Source organism: Octopus sinensis, linkage group LG8, assembly GCF_006345805.1.
Source record: "Octopus sinensis linkage group LG8, ASM634580v1, whole genome shotgun sequence".
Lineage (NCBI taxonomy): Eukaryota > Metazoa > Mollusca > Cephalopoda > Octopoda > Octopodidae > Octopus > Octopus sinensis.
The window spans coordinates 77,179,366-77,203,365 of record NC_043004.1 but is presented as its reverse complement, the minus strand read 5'-3'; the positions used below and the strand labels follow the sequence as shown (position 1 = coordinate 77,203,365).

The window sequence follows — 24,000 nt, the reverse complement described above, 5'->3', positions numbered from 1 at the left end:
GCAATAATAATTCTCTAAATGAGATATAGACAGTGACTGCTCCATAATATAAGGGATATTAGCCAACTGAATATGGCTAGGGACAGGGCAGGACCCTGCCCTGTCCCTAGCCATATTCAGTTGGCTAATATCCCTTATATTATATATATATTATATATATATATTATATATATATATATATATATATATATTGTTCATAGTTGATACCATATGCGTAAGCCACAGTAAGCAGTATATAGGTTTTGTACATTAAACACTATATGGCTACGGCAGTATACGTCGTAGATAAACAATAAACACCATATAGCCGAACACAGTAAATAATGTATGCCAACGATTTAAAATTAGCTATATGACAACCATAGCTTGGACACAGTTGACTTGATACATGAAATACTGTACAACCAACACTGCAAAGCTGTTTTTAGGTGAAGTTGGTGAATAATAGGTAGTGTTAAACCTCATTTGCTAATGTCCGTGCTTTTAAATTTACTTGCTTAAACGTAAACTAATATTACAAGATGTAACATCGCATGTTTTCTCTGCGGCCATAGTTTGTAATATTTTGCGAGTGGGTAGTTTGGAAAGCGTTGATTAAAATTTTTAACGAATATGTTGCAGAACATCACTTCTATGATGCCATTACAATAATGAAGAACAATCATTATTATATAGTTCCATTCAACTCAGTTTACCATGAAACAATTTAGAACCTATTTAAATTCTATTTCTATTTAGTGAAATAGATTCCACAATAACTGTAACCAGATTGATTTAGTCCGTACGTTCTTTGTGAATCGAAAGCTTAAACATTTAATCTTTTGATGTATTATTCGCGAACGAAGATATTTCTTCAATTATTTTACAAGAAAAAAATTCCGAAACAGATATTCCAAGAATTATCAGTAAAGATTGGCAAAATTTTACGAAGCCTTGTTATTAAGAGATTTTCCATTGACTGTTTGTTTATCCAATGTCACTTAAACAACAAACTGAGATCTCTCTCACACAAACTTCAAATACCGAAAATTGAGCTACCAAACAATTAATGTCAGTGCTATCAGCGTCTTTTTCTATTTGAATCTTGATGAAAACATTATATTTACAGAATATTGTGGACATGTTGAACGGCATTAATCTGCAGTCAACATTTGTAAAAAGTCATGTTTCACATTCACTTCCGCCTTGTTGTTCACTCGAAAACGTATACAGGTTACTCTCAAATAAATGTTTAATGGTTAAGAGTTCATTGTTGTGAGGGTTTACAATGTACAAGGATTTTACATAAATGATGAATTGGAATTGTGAGAGTCCAAAATACAAAGAATTGCGATGAGAAGGTTGTGTGTGTTAACGGTTTCGGCGTTGACCTCGTGATCCTTAGGTCATGGTTTCGGTTGCTCGACCACACGGTGCATTGTGTCTTTGAGCAAAGCGCATCATTTTACGTTCCTCCAATCTATTCAGCTAAAAATATGTACCAGCTGACTGCTGGTGCAGCTCTCAACCCTTCCGGCTGTGACATCCTTGATGTTCCGTTCGGTCAAAAGTAGGAGTGCCGAGAGTGTGTGTATATCTGCTCACGACTACATAGACATCTAATAGCAAAAGCATGGTACTAAAGTCAAATTCACTTGCAAATGATAACTAGGCTTTTAATTCCCGTTATGTATGACGGTCGGTAAGCGGCAATAGATGATATGTTTCTTGCTTACTTCTCAGTAGCATTCGCAATACATGAAACTAAATATAAAACAATAGCATTCTTATTTTTCCCATCATTCAAACACTGTTGAAGTATTGGAATAATTTGAATATAATTAATAGCCCATTTTTTTTTACTTGTAGGTACGTCCTTATTGCCTTACTATCGTTCTCCAATCTATGTAGTACACTAAGCCTACTAGCCTGAATTAAAATATCCACTCTTCGAATCCGTGTTCTCGACAATAAGGATAGTAGTTATTCTTTATTTTACATATAGTACATTATTACTTTACACTAATTTATTATTTCCAAATTTGCGTCGATTTGAAAACTTTGGGGAGAACGTTTTCGTCGTTTAAATCATTCCTATAACTCAACTAGTTCGCATTGCATCAAATACGAAAAAGTAAAATGTCATGTCATTCGAACGTAAAATATGTGTCCTGGCTTTATACTGCAAGCCATTTTGTCGAGTTCCATACTATTTGTGACGGTTAATTCATGAATCCTTAATTAAATACATGACTGAAAATATATATAACAAAATAGAAAATTGCGATAGTCACGAATTAACATTTCATCCAAAAGAAAGAATCGTCTCCTGTCACATTATTACAGTGAATTGTGCTTGAATTTTGCACAATACAGAACCACTGGTAGAACATGAAACGTTGAAATTCCTGTCTATATGGTTGTTTTCTTTTCATTCAGTCAGCTGCGGCCTTCAACATTTTGCTATATTCACAGTTAATTGATTTTATCTAATTATGCTTCCATAGTGAGAAATATATGACATCAAATGATTACTAAATAGATTTGACACTATAAAGCCTAATATATTCTGTGAAGTAAAATATACAATCAATTCAGTGTGTATGTGTGTATGTATGTATGCATGCATGTATGTATGTATATATATATATATATATATATATATATATATATATGTCATTTACAGAATATATACTTTCATGTTTTTCATTCATTCAAATCTATTGCATCATATTATCAGGAATTCTCCTGGTATATCGTACAGCTTTATGTAATTATGCAAGTACAAATACGTCTGTTCTTTATTTCACCTAATTATCTGCAAACAACTGTCATGTGAACAGCATTACCCATGCTGCTCACATGACAGTTGTTTAAAGTTGCTTTCAATGTATCTTTCTTGCTTTTTCAGGCTTTATGTAGGTGCCCCAAGGGGAAATAAATTAGTAAAGATAAACAATAACTTTTCATATCAGAATCGTGCTGGCAGTATCCTTCTTTGCAACGCTTCATATGCTTGGGTTGATGAGAAACAATGTAGTGAGATGCTATTTCGTAAGTTATTACACCATTTCTATTTCTCATTAAATTCATTATTTGTATTTTTACTTTGAGAAGAGTTTTCTCATCGCTCTTTTCCTTTCTAAATTGGTAGACTGACGCAAATTGCAATGAATTGTGATTGGTGGAAGGAAGTAGGAAAAAAAAATCAGTTTCAAAGAGATAAAGTTTCGAACAAAATGTGAAAGAAATTCAGACTGTGTGTATGATGGAAGGAAGCAAAACGGTCGGAAAAGTTTGTGAATTGTGTTTGATCACGTAGAAGATTTGTTTGAAATATTATTTTATCAACCCAGTCTACTGTGCTCCAACAGATATATGGTGGACAGATCACGACGAATATCCCTTTAATATCAGAAGCCAACTCACCGCGTTTTAAAACTGATTAATATATAAATGAATATACTGGATCGACATATAATCCAATTTTGTGGTATTTCAAGGCTTAACAAGCCATCCAGTTCAAAGCCACTATCTGGAGCGTAGTCGACTTTACTCTCTTAAAAGTAGTGGAACATGAGCTTTTCCACCAGCAATTGAAGACATTGAGGTACAGATGGTCAAACTTGGTATCGAACATACCAGTTTCATCAATTTGGGTGGGGCTGCGTAAACGAATATCAGAGCACTGCCTATCCTGAGTAATAAAATAACTAAAATAAAAGTGATTTCTTAAAGGTAATGGCGTTCTGACTGATGGCGAAAAGCAGTCATTGAGAAACGAAACATTTAATTTGTTTGTGCAAGCCCATATGTACGTATCGATTACCTGTTTGGGATCTTTTCGGTTTGAACGGCTGTTTTTTTCTAGCGGTGTCATATGAAATTGTCACCCATAATTATGACCCAAGTATCGATCTATTGCATTTCAATCTGTTTTAGGGTTAGGGTTAGTTAAGGTTGGTTAGGGTTAGGGGTGGGGGGAGGGTATATTTTTTTCTTCACAAATGTAAATAAACCCGATCTGTTTCTTAAACGAGGGACATATTCATACGGCACAGAATGTTTTTTTTACCTCAACAGACGTCAGTGATTGGTTGAAATTGCAGAAATTGAAGAAAAAAAACCAACAAATATCTTGCAAACTATAGAATTTTCTCAATAAAGCCAAGAGAAAAAGTTGTTTTATAAACACATTCTACCAGTATACGAAGTTTAAAAGTGCTTAGTTACTTAGAAATTATGTTAAAAACTACCGTTCAAACCGAAAAGATTCCCTGTTTGTCGTAGTTGCTAATAAGAAGAGCATCAGTTCCTCAATATATACTCATAAAAATTCATATTAATGAATATGCAGCAATTTTATTGATTAGTTTTCCTGAATGCAATGGTTCATTTTCTTTAGTGAGATAAACATTGTATTTCAAGTGCATGTTAAATGAGAAGTTGTGACATAAATACCAGACGACATTAACAACGGACATGAATTAAAGTTAAGTACTGTTGAATGATTTCAAAATAGAAAGCAAACTCTATATCGGTACATGAACTCACTAAAGCGTTAATTCTTGTTTTTTTTTCTTTCTTTTTTCTTACCAATGTGTTATTTATACAGCGATTAACTTGTTTGCAAATCTTCAGAGAAATATTGGTACTCCTTGCTATAAAACATAATATCAAAGAGGAGGATAGTGCACGTTTCTAATTAATAAGTAAATTTTAATACCCATCTCAATACAAGGTTATAATTATAATTTTTTTTGCTATTATAATTAAAGATAAATGTTGTTTTTTCTATCTCGTTTAAAGCTAAAGAAGCGGGTGTATCCATCCATGACATGACAGGGTTCTCAATGACCGTTGTACCCAAGCCAAACACTGATAAGCCAAATAAGATTTTGGTAAGCTTATGTTTCTATTATTATTATTATTATTATTATTATTATTATTATTATTATTATTATTGTTGTTGTTGTTGTTGTTGTTATTATTATTCAGTAGTTTTATTTTTATAGCGTGCTTTCACTTCACTACCGAGCGCAGCTCTGTGTGCCTTGGGTATGTGTTGTGAGTTGTTGTGATGCTCTGGTGGTTACTGTATTGAAAGTGTATTATGTAGGATGTGTGCAGTGCCTAGTAGTGCAATTTTCTGTATGTTATATGTGTTTGTAAGTCCTGGTGTTTTTGTTATGTATTTGTCTGAATATTTTTTATCATACCTAATGCGCCTACTATGATAGGAATTGTTTCTGTTTTTAGACACCACATTCGAGTTACCTCTATTTTCAGGTCGTTGTATTTTGAAAGTTTCTCCATTTCTTTTAGAGACACGTTGTCATCTGCAAGTATTGATACATCAATTAGAAAGCATTTTTTTCTTCATGATCTCTGACAACTATATCTGGCCTGTTGGCCTTAATTTCTCTATCTGTGTGTATTGTCATATCCCAGAGTATGGTTGCTTTCTCGTTTTCTGTGACCTTTTCTGGTGTGTGCTTATACCATCTTTTTTCTGTTGTTATTCCATAATGTTGGCATAGCTTCCAGTGTATGTAGGTCCCAAATCTGTCATGTCTGTGAATATATTCCTTCTTAGCCAGGACTGGGCAGCCAGAGATAATATGATTTATTGTTTCTTGTCCATCTCCACATATTATGCAGTTACTTGTTATGTTTCTTTTCATTATATGTATTTGGTAATTTCTGATGGGGTGGCTTTGGTCTTGTACTGCAATTAAAAATCCCCCGTCTCTGCTTTGAGTCCTGCTGGGATTTTTCTTTGTCTATTTCTTTTGCATTTAGTTTAGTCCAGTACTTGCCATGAAGGGGCTTTTCTTGCCATCGCTTTATCATGGTCCGTTGCTGTTTTAGTTTTGATTTCATTTGCTTTATAGCTTTTGTTGTGTTTCTTCTTCTTCTTCTTCTTCTTCTTCTTCTTCTTCTTCTTCTTCTTCTTCTTCATATTTGTTAGGTGGTATGATTTCTTGTTTGTATTTGTCAGCTTCCTTAAATACTGAGAACAGTTTTGGTTTTGCTCATGTTTTGCCGCTATTTGTATCAGTTTTTCTTGCTTCTGAAGTAGATATTTTTACAGTCCTATGGTGGTTATTTTATAATAGTCTTCCAGCTTTATAAGGCCTCTACCACCTTCTATACGTTGTATATATATAGCCTTCCTATGTTAGATTTTGGGTGATGCATCCTAGATCCTGTCATTATTTTTCTTGTTTTCTATTTTCTATTTTGGTTAGTTCATTTAGTGTCAAGTTAAGGATATTGTAGCTGTAACTTATAACTGGGACGGCTAAAGTGTTACTACCTATTATCTTGTTTTTAGCATTCAGCTCTGTTTTTAGTATTGATCTAACTCGTCTATAGTATTCTTTCTTTATTTTCTCTTTCATTTGTGTGTGTTGTATATCTAGTTCATGGATTCCTAAATATTTGTAAGTTTGGCTTTGGTCTAATTCTCTTATTTCATTGGCTTTATCTGGTGTGATGTTGCTACTCTTGATTAGTTTCCCTCTTTTCAGGGTTACTTTGGCGCATTTTTCTAACGCAAATTTCATATCTATTTCTTTGGTAAATCCATGAACTGCCTGTAGTAGTGTTTCCAGCTGTTTGTCATTTGTAACGTATAGTTTTAGGTGGCTGATCGTTTTGCCGTAACATTTGTATCCGCATCCAGTTCTATTCAGCATATCAGATAGAGGTGTCGGTGCCAAGCAGAAAAGGAGTGGAGAGAGCGTGTCTCCCTGGAATATTCCTCTTCTAATGGGGATGGCTTTGGTTTTCACGAGTCCCTCTTTTGTTTCGAGCTGTAGCACTGTCTGCCATTTATTCATGGAGTGTCTTATGTATTTTATAATTGTTGGTGCTATCTTGTTAATGGCCTGTGTTCCGAGGATCCACGTGTGGGGAATGCTATCAAACGCCTTTCGGTAGTCGATCCGAAGAGGGATTTCATAAATCTTATGAGTTAAAGTCTAGCATAGGTTTAGCATACCTTGGATAATAATGATTTCTTGGGTATAAAGAAGCTAAATACAACTGAGGACAAGGATTTATAGCGTTCATAGACTCCCCAAATGAGTTAAGAACAAATCGAGTTAATCTCGACCGAAAATTGAAGTTGACTCAAGCTACGACTCTCGACTATCATAATAATAGTGGCGCTAACAGTAATCCGTGGAAATTTCACGGTTATTTTGAAAATTATATGATGAAATTGTATATTATTCTGAAATATAGGCAGTATTGAACGGGAATCTATCTATCTATCTATCTATCTATCTATCTATCTATCTATCTATCTATCTATCTATCTATCTATCTATCTATCTATCTATCTATCTATCTATCTATCTATCTATCTGTCTGTCTGTCTGTCTGTCTGTCTGTCTGTCTGTCTGTCACCTACCTACCTACATACCTGCCTGCCTATCTATCTATCTATCTATATCTATCTATCTATCTATCTATCTATCTATCTATCTATCTATCTATCTATCTATCTATCTCTCTCTCTCTCTCTCTCTCTCTCTCTATCTATCTATCTATCTATCTATCTATCTATCTGCTTGTCTGTCTGCCTGTCTATTTATCAATCTATCAATCTATCTATCATGTTCTACTTAGATTTCTGTCGATGTATGCATCTGTCTACTAACGGTACGGACAAACATTTAAACCGAAAACTAAAAAAAACTGTGCAAACAATTTCTGTGCCCCAGTATGGCCTCAGTTTTGGGGGTGCTACACATAAAAAGGTAAAAGTAACAGTCACAGCTATTTGCTAAGGTTATTTCACTTTTATTGAACTATGTGTCGCTATGTCCAGCCATCCGTCTTTCTCCTGTCTATTCGTCAATGAATCTATCTATACACATATAGACATGGACGGATTGAAGATATAGAAACGGTTGAACATTAAAACCTGTCAAACCAACTAAACTTTTAATTTTATTGTTTGTCATAATTAGGTTTAAAATCATGTAGCTGCTTTCCACTCCCACCTTCCTTTTAGTCAACACTCTCTTTCTCTCTCTCTCTTTCTCTTTCTCTCTCTCTCCCACTTCAACTATACCACATGCCTCAGTAATCAACAGTTTATATATCTCTCTGCTTTCTTCTTTCTTTAACTAGTAACCACGCACCCTCCTATTACTCCTCAGAGCTAACACACGCACGCACATACACACACACGCACGAACACACACACTCTTCTCTCTCTGTCTCTCTCTTCGTTTCTCCTTTGAAATAACCACTTAACAACGTCGTAGCGCAATATTACTTTCCCCCTACCTCACATCTAAACATTTCTCTTTCCTTCTTTTTCTCTCGCTCTTCGCCTCAGCCAACCATTTGATAGCGTAACGCATTCAGCCTGAGCGTACTGATATATAGAATATTCAATTGGAAATATATCTGATAACTTATGACTCACACAAATCAGGATTAGGTTTTGCATGTATGTGGATATGTTACATGTTTACGAAAACCAGTGTAGAATTTAATGATGTGGAAAACGATAATTCTTGAAGCAAAACTCATCGCATAATAATTAAGAATTATTTCTTATTGCCAGTTTTGTGCCCCTTTGTGGTCGAAGAAATTTTACCACCTTGGAAAATGTTATGAAGCTAAAATTGGTGAGATAACGAACATTGCTCCAACCATAATTCCCCAAAACATCTCGGTGGATGGTCGATTTGTTTACTTATCAGCAGGATTTTCTGTACATTCCTTTAAGGTAAGTTAATTTTATTTTGAAAATGCTCGAATTTTGTTCTTACTAAAACGATATATTGTAAATTCTTCTGTAAGTGCACATAATTTAAGTAATAGAATAACTTTTATGTTTCGAGGAAGAAAAATATCTTACGTTTAAGATACAGCTACTCGTCGGAGAGAAATAGGAATACCAAATGGTGTTGAAGGGAACATAAGTTAGAATTAGGGAAAGGAAGAGGCGAAATGATGAGGTAAAGAAGGAGAAAAGATAACGAGGAAAATGTGGCACCACCAGGATAGAAAACGTTGTGGAACGGAGGAGATAATGATAGGAAAATGCTACACGTGCATAGAAACGCATGCATGATGCATGCATTTACATACATACATACATACATACATACATACATACATACACACATACATACATACATACATACATACACACATACATACATACATACATACATACATACATACATACATGCATATATAAAACCGGAAATAAATACATGTGTTTTTAATACAAACAATATATACAATCACACACATATATGCATATGTATACAGATATAGAGATGAATATATACATATATACTTATACGCATGAATACTCATAAAAGCTAATTATTCAAGAGTTCTTAACTAAGGAACAAAGATAATAGCACATTTGTAATCAAATCCCTACAGCAAACACGACTTGTATTGCTGCTTGGAGTTCGTAATACAGGTGTATGATAAACAGAAAGACGTGTCTCTTTATACTAAATAGCTACAAAGTAATGGAATATTTGGTAACATTTGTAGTTAGCATCAAATGATAGTTAATTTAATGCATAATTATATATATATATGTGTTTGTGTGTGTGTGTGTGTGAGTGTGAGTGTGTGTGTGCGTCCGTCCAGTGTATGGTTGTAAACTGCATCCGATAGTGGGGCTCTGGTTCAGGTTCCAGGTTTTTGAGAAGTGTGGAACCACCTCTCAGACACTATTGTTCCCAGGTCTGCTCTGACCCGGAGCAGTGGTATCTGTATCGGGTATGGGTTAACTAGCATGTGATGAAAATCCATCTGAGGGTAGGGATGTGGAAGTATCCTTATTTGGCGTCAGGGCTCGCAGTAAAACCATCAGGAATGAGGCGCTTCTACTTATTGTCACAGCATCCTTCCAGGAGAGGGATATCTCTATGTGAAACCTGGTGTTTCATGTGACTACTGGTCATTTCACTTCAGCCTGTCACTAGGTACTAATCACGGAGACTCAGACAGTGGTACAAGTGTTGCACAAGAGTTTATCACTATAATCTAAAGATGTCCAAATGTCTCTATATTGTAACTTCGTCTGTCATTACTAAAAGTCCTACGGCAAAGTAAGAGTGGCGACGTGTGCTGATCCAAATAATTGGAAGCGCATAGTAAGCTACATCTTTTACCTACGCTTCAAGCTATGCAGATATGCAAACAGAACCGAAGAGTCATATGAGAGGTCATGGGCGGAGAGTCAAAAATGCTATTGATAACGAGGAAGTTCAAGGAGGCGGCAATCACTATGAAGGTACATTTCGAGTTAGTGTGCTGGAAATATTGATAGTTGGTTCGTTACATGTTTGTTACTGCCGCTGTTTCTATTTTGTATTGTTATAACACTGTTACGGCGTATCCTTTATCTATCGTCGACAATAAACATACTACGATATTGGAGGCGTAAGGATATCACATTTGGACGACAAGGATTTTTCGAAGCTCACGTAGGTTATTTGAAAGTGTGTGCGTCATACAGATTGTTAAATTATGGAGAAACTATTAGCTGCAGTAATACAAATTCAAAAGAAGCAAGAGGAACAGCTACAGAAGTTGCAGAAGCAAATATTACATCAATAACAACAACAACATTAACGGTTAATTGAGTTACAGACAAGAAAGTCAGAAAATTCGGCAAGTTCGTTTACGCCAGACGGCGTGGCAAACTCGATTTCTAAATTCACTTATAATCTGGAAGAGGGTATTACGTTTCCTACGTACGAGGAAGTTTTTAACAAAGATTGAAAGTCATGGTCGGATGAGGAGAAAGTGAGGCTATTACTACGCAAGGTAGCTCCCGTCGAGCATGAACGCTACTGTAACTTTATATTGCCCCAAAAGTCGAGTAAGAGTTGTTTCCAAGAAACTATTGAATTACCATCAATAAAAGTTTAATAACGATAATCTTTTATTCATACGAACATAACTGATATGAAATAGATAACAATGACAAACTAAATAGACACCGCTGGAAGTTCTTGTTGAACTTGTTGACAAACAACTGCAGTAATTATATTCACCTCAATAGATGTCATTGATTGGTTGAAATTGCCGAATTACGAGAAATTAAACAAGAAATAGCTTTCAAACTACAGAATTTTCTCAAGAACGCCAAGAGAAAAAGATGTTTTATGTAACACATTCTACCACTATACGAAGTTTAAAAGTGTTAAGTTACAAAGAAATTATTTTTTAAATCTTCCGGTCAAAGTGAAAAGATTCAACTACATTCCTAACATGTCCAAATTAAGAGCTCCATTGAATGGCCTTATAACCAAAATAATAGGAAGAATGCTGTATCAAATTAAAGGACCACGCTGGGAACGTAGGAGATACATAAATCGGCTAAAGAAGAGACACCGAAGAACGGAGTAAAATTCCTATGGAAGTATTTTTTTTATGTATGCGATGTCCCAGCACCGAAAGTAATGGAGTCCCGTAGAACCAGCATGAGAAAACGGAAACAGACCGAACACTTTGGGATAAGGCCCAAGCGAAAAAGATACTAAAAAAAAAAAATAATAATGACATTTCGTTGTCCCTCGTATTGTCTCCTATTTGTTTAACCCTTGTGGTTTCAATAAAATGATCGTGGTTTAGCCTTCTCGTTTGTACTGGAAGGTTTGTGCGAAACGGCTAGCAAATATCTCCACGTGCTCAGCAATGGCAGTGTAAAGAATTTTGGAAGCGGAGGTGAAAAATTAAGTCTGAAGTAAGTGTACATGTTTAATGTGCTAGAATTTATTTCTAATTGAATTTGCTTTGTGTAAAAAGTATTGAATTTTTGCCGTGTCGCAGACAAGCGACACATTCCCCCTTCCTGGAAGGGGGAAGGTAGAATTTCAACGTGAAAAGTTTTTTGAGTGCAACATGAATAACTTGCGTTCTCTAGAACAAGACGGCGTGGAACGTGGAATAAGAGAAAAGGAAAGACAGAAGAAACCAGAACAAAGCGGAAAAAAAGAAAACGCGGAGAAAAATGTTCACTTCGCATCGGCTGCCAGCGTAGCAAAATAAAATGTCTGCTTTGAACTGGGCAGACACAAGAATATTCTACAAAGAGAGCGTAACGACGTGAACAAAAAATGGAAGGTGCAGTTATGTACAGGTTGACGGAAGAAAGGTAGGACAAAAACGATGTATGTAAATGGGTTAGCTGGAGGTAAATCTAGATGGAAAAGCAACTCATAACATCGGCCAGAAAAGGAACATTTGCGACAGAGCTCTATACAGCATTTACTTTTGAAAATCAAATGTGAAATGAATCATGTGTATTCATATATTTTTAAATCTAAATACTTTCTCTGCGCATTTTCATCCGCTCTCCTTCCATGCTACCAACTGTTTGGATTAATAACGATATATATATATATATAATCATAAACACACTCACACGCAGATACAGAATATAGTATCGGATAACATATCTAATGCTGTGAACTAAGAATATATTTAACCAACTGAAATTAATGTAAATAAAGATCTTGCAAAAGATAACAGTAACTTCTCAGTATGTATCTCCATTTTATTTTTCAATTAGTTTAAGTTTCGGAGTTATCTCAAGAATTGTCATTAACATTAATAATTTTTCTTCCCATAACGGTTATCATTTCAATTGCTATACATAATGTATCTCTCTCTCTCTCTCTCTCTCTCTCTCTCTCTCTATATATATATATATATATATATATATATATATATAAAAGAGAGATTTTGTCTGTCTTTTTGTTGCACTAAGTGAAACTAAAACCAGACACCATCTCTATGATTTTCTTTCTTCTCTCTCTGTCTATTTTCCCTTGCTTTCTTTCTCTCTCTCCTCCTTTTTCGGCGGAGGGAGACATCCAATTGATGAAGAACAGTTTCTTACTCAATCCAATTCAACTCATTCCGTCGCTGATTTGGTGGATGAAATATTTCCTAGTCTTCTTCATATTTACAATACAGATTAGATCTGTGAGCGAGATATCCTGGCTCCAAAAAATGTTGCAGTACATAGTATTAATAATCTGCTTTCGAATAAGCTTTCAGGAGAAATATTCAATTGACAGTGTTGTTGATGATCAGGATAGTGTTAACTATCTTATCGAATTTTTGAACTCACTAGAACCACCAGTTTCAGCTCTTCATTGTCTTCAGCTGAAACAAGGGACTCCTATTATGCTATCGCGTTATTTGTCTCAACCAAAATTATGCAATTGTGCAGAAACTTATCGGAAACAACATTGAGGCAAATATTCTCACTGGTTTTGGTAAAGGTGACATCGTCTTAATTCCTCGCATACCAGTTATACCATCTAATGTCTCATTCCAATTTAAACGGTAAAACAAATACTTGGCTTACAAAGAATAAGTCCTGGGGTCGATTTGTCCAACTAAAGGCGGTGTTCTAGCATGGCTGCAGTCAAATGACTGAAACGGGTAAACGATTAAAAGAAAAGAATATATATACTAAAGAGAGACAAAGGATAAGTTATCAAAATATATTTTGTTTTAAAATCATATACACCAGATTACGTGCTAAAAATATATATAAAAATATACTAAAAATATACTAAAAATACATTAAAAATATATAGATATACTATATATTAAAATTATATTAAAACTGTACAAAATATATATATAGTCACTAAAATTCAAAAACGATATTAAAATATAACATTATAAATCCAAAAGCTTTGTATCTCGCTTAAAATCTAGGTATATAAAAATAAATCCATTTGGAAGTATATCATCCAGGGTTTCACATCCAATAGCCGTTTTGGGGGGCATAATGGTGCAAAAATGAACTTAGATTAATTCCATACCACTGCATCCTTCATCAAAGATGATTCAATTTGTACGATTACAGTTATTATGAATTATGGTGGGATCCGTTTGACAACTTTTATTAAGATATTAAAATCACTGCTAAGCAGAAGCTATTCATAATATTAGAGATGATAGGTTGAAGATGGTCTAAACCAAATTTTGTATTTCCTATTTACTGGAATGATTATTTTATTGTGTGGAATTAACTAGATGCTTAAGGGTCGAATAGTCTACAAGAAACGATGGCAACCGAAAACCTATTCAATATTAGGGAGTTATGCATACGGAGAATAGTCAGAGATTCCCTCATACAAAGATTACATTTACGCGTGTGTGAATTATAAGGGGAGGGTTCTGTTACTATCGACCAGGATAATTAATATTGTATGCTCTGCATTTTAAGATTGTGAATATGTGTAGCTAAAGAAGAACCTGGTTCTAGTATTAATAAAAAATTCATATGTGCACAATATCTACTCTTAAAATCTATCTTGTATTTCTCTATTCTTCCATAGTTCAGTGAAACTCAACTCAGCGCTTCGATGTGACCTATATATATATATTATATATATATATATATATATATATATATATATATATATATATATATATATATATATATTATATATATATGTCTATGTGTGTGTGTATATATATGTAATATACACACATATATATATGTATATATATATATATATAATATATATATATATATATATATATATATATATAGAGAGAGAGAGAGAGAGAGGGGAGAGAGACATATATACATACTGATGTATATATGTGTGCTTATATGTATAAATGCATGTATATTTGCACTCGTTGTTACTTCTTGCTGAACATGTGTGCAGAATACTAGGTAGAAAATTAATGATTTACCAGTAAATGTTACTATATATGTGTATTGAGAAGAATGTGATTCTATATCTACGTTTATTGAAACCTGGGTGGTGCATTGAACACTTGTCTAAAACGAAACAGACAATTATGAAGTTCATTCTTTGGCAAGCGTGATTATATGGATATAGTTTAAGAATTGCAGAATAATTAAATTTTTATATTGACAAATTACAAGAGTGTTTGACGTATGTTAAGGAGTAGGGGTTAAATTATATGTAAGATAAACTTATGCACCATCATTTTTTGTGTATCGTATCAATTATATCAAATTTAATTCATTAACACTCTCCACGTAAAAGTTTTTGCTTAATTTCTGCTTCGTCTCTTTTTTGTACTTTTATAACTCCACCCCCGTTCATGATGTTATATATAGTCAACTATTTTGTAATATATTATCGCAGAATGGTGATGTGTCCTATGGCGTACCAGGAACAAATAATTGCAGTGGTATGTAAAATGATTTGGATATTTTCTCCATATTCTTATGTAAGCATTTTCTTCTCTTTAACAATCAATACCGTTAAGAGATCCTTTGTTGCTGTAGTGCCATCTACAACTTTGACTATTACGTTTTAAATACTAGAAACAGAACGAAATCAAATTGCAAGTAAATTCTAGTTAAATGAAGTGTATTAATTACTAACTTTTTTATAAGTTTAACAGTAAACAGTTTGGTATGGGAAAATATAGACTGAAAATAATTACTAACGAATACGGAAATTATGTATTGCAAACTCATTTAGTTAAATGTTTTTTTATATCTAGGTTTAATTTTCATGGACAAATTATCAACGGGGACTCAAAAAAATGTTACAATAAATTCAAAAGTTACTCCAAGTTATTTGGGTAAGTTTGACAACCATCCATTTATCTATCCATCAATTCCTTTCTTCCTTCCTTCCTTCCTTCCTACATACCTTCATACATATCCATCCAGCCATCCGTCCATCCATCCCGCCATGCTCGCTCTTCTTGCTTGCAAACAACGATCAAAAACGCAAACAACCGCTCACAGAATCTATTTCACACCACAGTTCAGGATTAATAGTTGCTTACTTTCATATATAATTAAACAACACTTCAGTATTTTTTACATATTTGTGGAATTGCCATAAAATATGGTTGGAAAACGAGTTCGATATATTTACACATTTTAAAAAGCTTTAGTTTTCTTTTCTCCTCCATTGTAAATTCTATAGAACTTTTCAGGAGCCGGATACATCCTTTAGATTTATATTCTATTTTATTTTATGTCACAAAGACGCCGATCTGCTAGAATTGTTAGCATGCCGGACAAAATATCTAGCGGTTGTTCGTTATTCTTTACACTTTGAGGCCAAATTCTGTCGAGGTCGACTTTGCCTTTCATCTCTTTCAGGATCGACAAAATAAGTCCTAGCTGACCAGTCCTCAGAATTGCCGTCCTTGTCCTAAAATAGAAAGGACCATTGTTTTATATCACAGGGAATGTCATCAGTTTCCTAGCGCTGAGTTACTTAATTGAAACTTCCAAGTTCAAGATTTTTAAGCTGAAGTGCGTTCATTTATGGAATATTACAGTATAAGACTTGGGACGAAATACGAAACCACAACTAATGATTTGTGACATCTTTATCGCATTATTTGTACCACATTAAACTAATCAGCATCACTCTGGTCTGAATGGAGATTTTGGAAGAAAGCGTTTTCTTTAAATAACAAAGACCAACGAAAAATACCATTATATTTTCTGTTTTTGTTTTTATCTTCAAACTGTTTTAGGCTTTTCCATTTATTCTGGAAAATTCACAAAAGGAAAAACTGAATTTCTTATAGGCGGTGCTCCTAAATTCAACGACACAGGGCGAGTGAGTATACTTGAATGCATTTTCTAAGAGTTTACCAATTATCATATATCGTAGTTATTGAGAAATTATTGATCCATAATACCATCTTAAGAGATAAATATATATAGGTTAGGCAATGTTTTCGAAGCTTGTTTTACATTGCATAATGCTAGGTAATATATTGTTATACCGTATATTACTAATGACTTGTAAGTTTAATGAGAGGTTAAATTCACAAAGTGATGTATCATGCATAAATCCAATAATATTCACTCAGAAGATTTTAACATATACAATGACCACTCAGAATATTATACATTGTATATTGTATCTCTTCAGATGTACTGAATACAATCAGAGGACAGTGTTCAAATGAGACAAAAGCAATAACATGTTGGGCTAAGTGCCTTTCAGTATTTCATTCCTGTTAGATTCCTATCTCAGATAATTTATGCTAATGTTCTGGAACCATAAAATCGATTATATTCCTATCCTACAAAAATTGTTCTTATGTCTAAGAAACCATATAATAAACTGCATGCATCATAAGTTAAAACTATAAAACAAATATTTTAAATAGTCAAAACTATAAAACAGGAAATGTAAATAGCACAATGTAACGCATGTTTTGGTTTATTTGTATTTTTTAATGTTCATATAAGCATTTTTTGTAACTAAATTCAAAAATCACATTCATTTTGATGTAACATCGATAGTTATTTATTTATTCCTTATTTCATATTTGCTCGTTATATTTGTAACTTTTCTCTACAGCACATAGTTGATTCAATCTATTCTAGTATTGTAAGGATAATTACACAACATTTAGTACTTTTTCATATATCAAAAGGTATTTAGGAAGTATAATATTAGAACAAAAAGAAACAATAAAACTCTGCACTGTAAATGCCTTGATGACTCTTTTCTTAAGATGAGAACTGCTTTGACGATCGAGATTTTCTGGAGTGTACTCCTTCATCTCTTCTGACTAGAGACCATATATAATCTCATATCATAGCAGTATCCCATCGTCCTTGGTATCTTCTTTCCATAGTTGCGATGTCCTGATGAAATCTTTCACCATGCTCCTCACAGACATCACCCAAGTTTTCGGGGAAAAATCTAGGTGAGAGTGCAAAAAATGAACCTTTAAGGACATACGAGAACCGATTTTCTTGAAGTTTTCAATAAGCTTTGCTACCAGTGTTTGTAATTAGGATCCTTGTGATTTCCTAGAAATCCACGAACTACATCACGAAATACACACCAAGATTCTTTTTCAATTTTTGTCATCGCTCTTTCCAGTTTCTTCGACTTTAACATTGCATTTACTTGGGGCTGAGATAGCTTTGGAAACATAAAACAAATTTATTGAAAAGCTTCTCCTCTAAAATTTAAGGCCTTCACAAACTGTTTTACTAATCTGAGTTTGATATGAAATGGGGGTAGTAAGATTTTGTTGGAATCTACTAGTGGCTGTTTGAGAACATTTAACATTCCTGGCTGCAGTTCCACTCGTAGGGGCCAATGTACTCTTTTGTAATGATAATCATCAGCTCTGCTGTCCCATAAGCAAAGGATACATGAATGCTTTGTGTATCCCCCTTGCAAGCCAAGCAAGAAGGCAAGCATCTTGAAATCACCACAAACATCCCACTTGAACTCAGCGTAATTGATTTAGTCAAGAACTTCTTTGACATTGGAGTGTGCAAGAGGCAAAGAAGGATATTTATTTCTATTGTAGAGCAACACTGCTTTGAGACTTCGTGTTGAGCTATCTATGAACAGTTGCCATTCTGCCGAAACATGCTTGAGTCCAATAGCAGTAAACAAACCAATCACCTCTTTACAATAAGACAGATCATTAATATTTTCATAGGAAATTTTAAAATTCTTCATGGCGTTTCCAGTACAGACATGTCTTTCAGTCTTCCCCCAGTAGATTCCATTCCTTCAACCTTGATGAAAGAAGTTCAGCTCCTTAGTAAGACCCAGATCCCTGATTAAATCATCTAGCTCACTCTGATTTGGAAAGTGAGGCTCCGATGTTGTTCTTGGTACAAAAGCTTCCCCATTTCTTGGATGCTGCTACTTGTTGACTCTTCAGATGAAATATTTTCTGGTGGTAGTGATACTCATAAACTGTCATCATGTGGAACAGGTGCTCTAGATGATAGTATGTCTGGATACTGAAGAGCTTGTCTTCCTCTCACTCTTTTGTACTTTGTCACATCGATCATACAAAAGTAACGGTCATCGTGATGGTTCTTTGGCTCTCTCCATACCCTTGGAATGGCAAAAGGCATTGACCTTCCTGTACCTCTTAACCATCCTTCTAGAGTAGATCGACAGTTTCCACCCATCACATGTGGGGCCCATGGTTTGTCCTAGTCACCCATGGGCATTCTGAAATAGTCTGAACGCTATCCACAATATGGCACCTTTCACGATCTTATGCAATACCTGCTTTTTTCCAATATAATAACTACACACATAGCAAAATGTATCTGGAGAATTTTTACATACTCTTGTAGCCATCCTGAAAGTAGCACAACTTAGTAATTGGTCTGAAAGAGAAAATTAGACATACATTTAGTAGCGGAACATTATAACGATACCGAATATATAATAACATTGAAAGTCGACATATTTTCTTAACTGTTTATGATACACAAAAAATAATTTCATTTTTGGAATCGGCAGAAAAAATGGATTGATAAACAATAAAAAAAATACAACAAACAAATTTTTTTTTGAAAATTGTTACGTAGTGTAGTCAAATCAAAACATGAATATTAAATAAAGCTCAATTTTATTCTCCCATTTCTTTATTATATTAAATAAACTAATGCAGATTAATATGATCAAACCGCAGGTCGATTAATACGACCACTTGCGGGTCGAAGTAAAATTGTAAAATTATTTTGTACGTTAAAATATATTGAAAATAATTAATTTTTTTTAGGTTGACATTTTTAATAAACAGTATAGTTCCACCTGGAATGAAATCGGTTCTCAGGTGAGTTAAAGTCGTAGATAAAAATGAATAATTCATAAAGATATCCTTTTGTTGCTTATAATCTCTGATATTAAATGAGAAAACATGATTCATTGATCAAGTCTCTGTTTCTTATAATGTTTCTTTAAGATAATGTCGCGTTTGATGAATGGGCGTTTAGCTTGTACGCTATGGACTTCTTTAGCACAGGTCCTTACACAATACTCTCACGTTACTTAGAAACACTCCAGTCGGATTGAATGCTTAATCATAATCTCCAAATTTTATGCCAAATGAAGCTTTCCCACCAATACACTACAGCAGTGGTTCCCAGCCTTTTCACTACCAAGGACCCCTTTTATTTAAATAACTTTTCCAATGCACCTCTTTTAATATGCCTATTCTTATGTATATATATACAAAATTTAGAGGATTGACCACTAAAAGTGGACAGCCTGTATGCTAGATATAGACGTCAAAATTGCCATTTTCTCCGTGGAAAATAGCGATTTTGACGTCTATATCTAGCACACAGGCTGTCCACTTTTAGTGGTCAATCCTCTAAATTTTGTATGTAAAAAGTTTTAATCTTCGGATATTTAAAATATGCTAGGCCACTGGTTTTAATTGATTAATATCAATTTCTACCCTTATTTAATTCTTATATATATATATATATACTAGAATGAATGTCCCTTTTTGTTTAGCTAGAAGGATTTGCACCATAATATCAGACACAAACACCCGACACACACGTCTCCAGGAACTTAGAACCACACTCACAAATAGAAACTATCCACAGCCCCTAATAGACAGTGCAATCCAACGGGTACTTAAATTAAGTATAGAAGACCTGAGACAAACAAAACCAAAAAAGAAAGAACAATTAAAAACCCTTCCCTACATCTCTACACACAACCCACTCAACAATGAGGCCTTCAACACCATACTACAAAGCACAGCCCTACTAAAGGGAGACCCAAAGATGAACCGGATCCTCGAAACACACACCATCATTAAAAGTAAACGGCAACCAAAATCCTTGAAAAGGATTTTAACCCAAGCTACACTGCACTCAACATCAACCACAAAACCAGCAGTTAGAAAATGTGGAAGGCCCAACTGCGGAATCTGTGTCATCTTGAAAGAAGGATCAGAATTATACTGGAACAAGGCCACCAGTTCACCATTAGAACAAACTTCACCTGCGCATCAGAAAACTTAATTTACGTCATAACATGCGCAGGCTGCAATAGGCAGTATATAGGCCATACAAAAAATAGCTTACGTAACAGGATGGCGGTGCATAAATCACAAATTAGAAACCCTGATTACCGCAAAATACCGGTCAGCGGACACATAGATAGATGTGCTGGAAATGTAAATCCGAAATTTACAACTAACCTGCTCTATAAATTCAGTGACAACGCAACCTTCACACAACGCCAAAATAAAGAACTATATTTCATAAAAAAATTTAGACCAAGTTTAAACACCCTGGGCCAGGAATACTAAAACAAAAGATAAGTCCTCCGAAAAGGAGAACCAAATTTCACCACGGCCGCTACTTCAAACAGACACTCACTCTGACGGAAATATGCCTTAGTAAAAAAGGAAAAAAATTCTTTCGTGCAAATCTGACCCTGATACATACGATACAGCTAAGGGTCAGACCCGATTCTGATTGGTCAACAAGTTGATGACGTCTAGCTCTGCTAGAATTGACAGGATACAAACAGGGGACAGTCATTAGTCAGAATATTGATGACGTCCTTTTCTGCTTGAATAGTCACCTAACAAGTACAGACAGGGGGCAGATCTAATGTAGCTATAAGTCGTGATTGGGCAGAATCTGGATGACGTCCCGCTATGCTTGACTAACGAAGCGACTGGTCAAAACAGGAAACAAACAAGAGGGAGTTATAATGCAGCGATTGGTCAAAATAATGATGACGTCCCGTTCCACTTGATTAAAGCCACCTAACGAAACGATTGGTCAAAACATTGATGACGTCACGCTACGCTAGATTGACCACCTAACAGGCATTATAAAACCGAGCATTTCACAAAAACTCACTAGAACCACCCAGCGAACTTCCACCATGGGTCATCACAATTGCTTAAGGTAAAAATGAATTCCTCGCTCTTTCGGAAACATCAATCTTCTGTATTGACCGCTTTCCACCACTTTGATCTGTTTTTTGTATTGAATACGTATCGCCACCGTGGGCCACTGCATCGAACACTTTGAACATATACTTCAAACTATATATCAACTATACATGAACTATATATCAACTATACATGAACTCTAAGATGTCTGACTCCGTTGTGTATTATAAATGAATTTCTTGTGTTTGACGGCATGAGCTGTCTCTTTTTATATATAACTTTTTTGATAAGGTTCATTTCAGGAACTGAAACATGTTATAATGTATATATAAAAATTAAAAATTGTATAATACAGCAGCATTTTCGAACTTCATTTTTTACAAATATATATATATATATATTATATATATATATATATATATATATATATATATGGACTTTTGAATTTAGTTCACGGACCCCAGCACTACCTTTTCGGACCACAGGTTGAGAACCACTGTACTACAGGATGCGTAAATTAATTTTCTGAACGCTTCATGCAACAATACTAATTATATGAATTGAAATTTCCAGTATGGAGTGAGAATTATCTTGATTTAAAGGTTGATGCTATAAATTGTTTATTCTGTTTTATAATTTCGTTTTGATTGTGATAGACATAACTACAAATAATCAAATAATGCTCCCCATCAGTCTCATGTAGTATCACAACCTTCAATTAATATTCTTTGATGAAAAATATTTCCATCAGATTCATGACAACATGTAATATCTATTTTGTACATCTTTGTATTGCTTCACAACCTTGTGGCTATGAACAGTTTAATAAGTATTTTTTTGTATTCCACTAGATGGGTTCTTACTTTGGTGCTGCTCTTTGTGCCGTGGATGTTAACCATGATGGCTGTGACGATCTTTTAATCGGGTCTCCGATGTACAAAGCAAAAATCGCAATGGAAGGAAAAGTCAATGTTTACATCAGCCAGTGTACTGTATGTTTATATTGCTGCCTTTTTTTTGCCCCATGACCTTTTAAATGTAAAGATTTATTTCTAATATTCGAAGTTAATTGTAATTTGTTAAAGGTTCATTTTTAGCTTCTAACTATATCAAAGCATGTTGAATTTATTTGTATTTTTTAAAATGCTTTATTTTAGTCTTTTTTAGAGAAGGCGCTATAATACTTTCTGAATCCGGACACTTTTAATCCTCTAGAGATTGTTTTATCATTGAAAACGGCATCAGTTCCTCCTGATTATATTATAATCGTAACTGCTTAATTCTAGCTTCTACATCTGAAATATGTTCTGTCAAGGAATTTGATGGCGCACTATATATAATGAAATATCAAGTCTCAACTGATAAATCACATGTTTATTGTATAATTAAAATCACATTAAACTGCTCAACATTAATGATGCATCATATTTAGATGGAGAGTTTAAAAGATAACGTTGTTGTAGCAGCCCAATAACTGAGTTACTGTTGCCATCTAGTTTAAAGACAACCCCACATGAGAGATGAATAATCAGAGACGTTCAAGCCATGACCATTCCGTCTATTTTTCGAGTTTAGTTCATCTAGGCCTACATTATCGTATTATACTTCAGTTTTTTTTCTGTAAGTGTGATTTAAAGAATATTTAGCTGCTTTTCTAGCAGGTCAAGCAAATGCGAAAAAGTTGATTTTGTTTTTAATATCGTTGGTTAAGTATTATCTGCTATAAATACTTACTTGTATCGCTAACGCTGTATATTATACTATAAATACTAAAGTTAAGAACTGGTACTTTAAAATCTCGGGTCTAGCGAAAAGATTAATTTTGTTATTCAGAGTTTTAGTAGGGTTTAGAGTTATTTAGGATTCTGATTTAATATTAACCATCTGCATTACTTTCTACTCTACCATTGACGTAGAACACAGTCACCATACATACGGCTTTTAGTAATATAGTCAATGACCAACGATGAATGAAATAACACAAATAAGGTGGCAATTATAATGCATAATTACTAAAACTATTATGACACTAGTTTTTATATTTGACAGAGGAGGAGCTCAACGAAATAATGTTTCTTGTATACAATGGTGATCTTAGAGTAAAAATAAAAATAACACGAAATGTAAAATCATTGTATGCCATTTTGTTGGCTTAGCTCACAGATGTAAATAGCGTTAGATATAATCTTTATTTATTATCGACTCTAAAATCCTCGCTAAGCGAAGAATGAAAGTTATTGGCGACTTATTTGTTGTTCCAGTACCGTATAAAAATAGAAAAACTAATCCGCGCTTTCTTTTACAGTGGCATAGTTAGTTTATAAATGCGTTCTA

At 34.2% G+C, this 24,000-nt stretch overlaps 1 protein-coding gene across 1 annotated transcript in view; it reads left to right on the top strand.

Annotated features, from left to right (window-relative positions):
- LOC115214908 (integrin alpha-9) overlaps positions 1 to 24,000 on the top strand; it is a 41,316-nt gene that overhangs the window by 1,589 nt on the left and 15,727 nt on the right. Inside the window, exons 2-9 of the mRNA XM_029783967.2 lie at positions 2,891 to 3,033; positions 4,789 to 4,880; positions 8,567 to 8,731; positions 15,132 to 15,177; positions 15,496 to 15,576; positions 16,492 to 16,577; positions 19,522 to 19,575; positions 22,518 to 22,658. Of these exons, the coding sequence (XP_029639827.1) occupies positions 2,891 to 3,033; positions 4,789 to 4,880; positions 8,567 to 8,731; positions 15,132 to 15,177; positions 15,496 to 15,576; positions 16,492 to 16,577; positions 19,522 to 19,575; positions 22,518 to 22,658 (808 nt within the window). The remainder of the gene's footprint in view (positions 1 to 2,890; positions 3,034 to 4,788; positions 4,881 to 8,566; positions 8,732 to 15,131; positions 15,178 to 15,495; positions 15,577 to 16,491; positions 16,578 to 19,521; positions 19,576 to 22,517; positions 22,659 to 24,000) is intronic.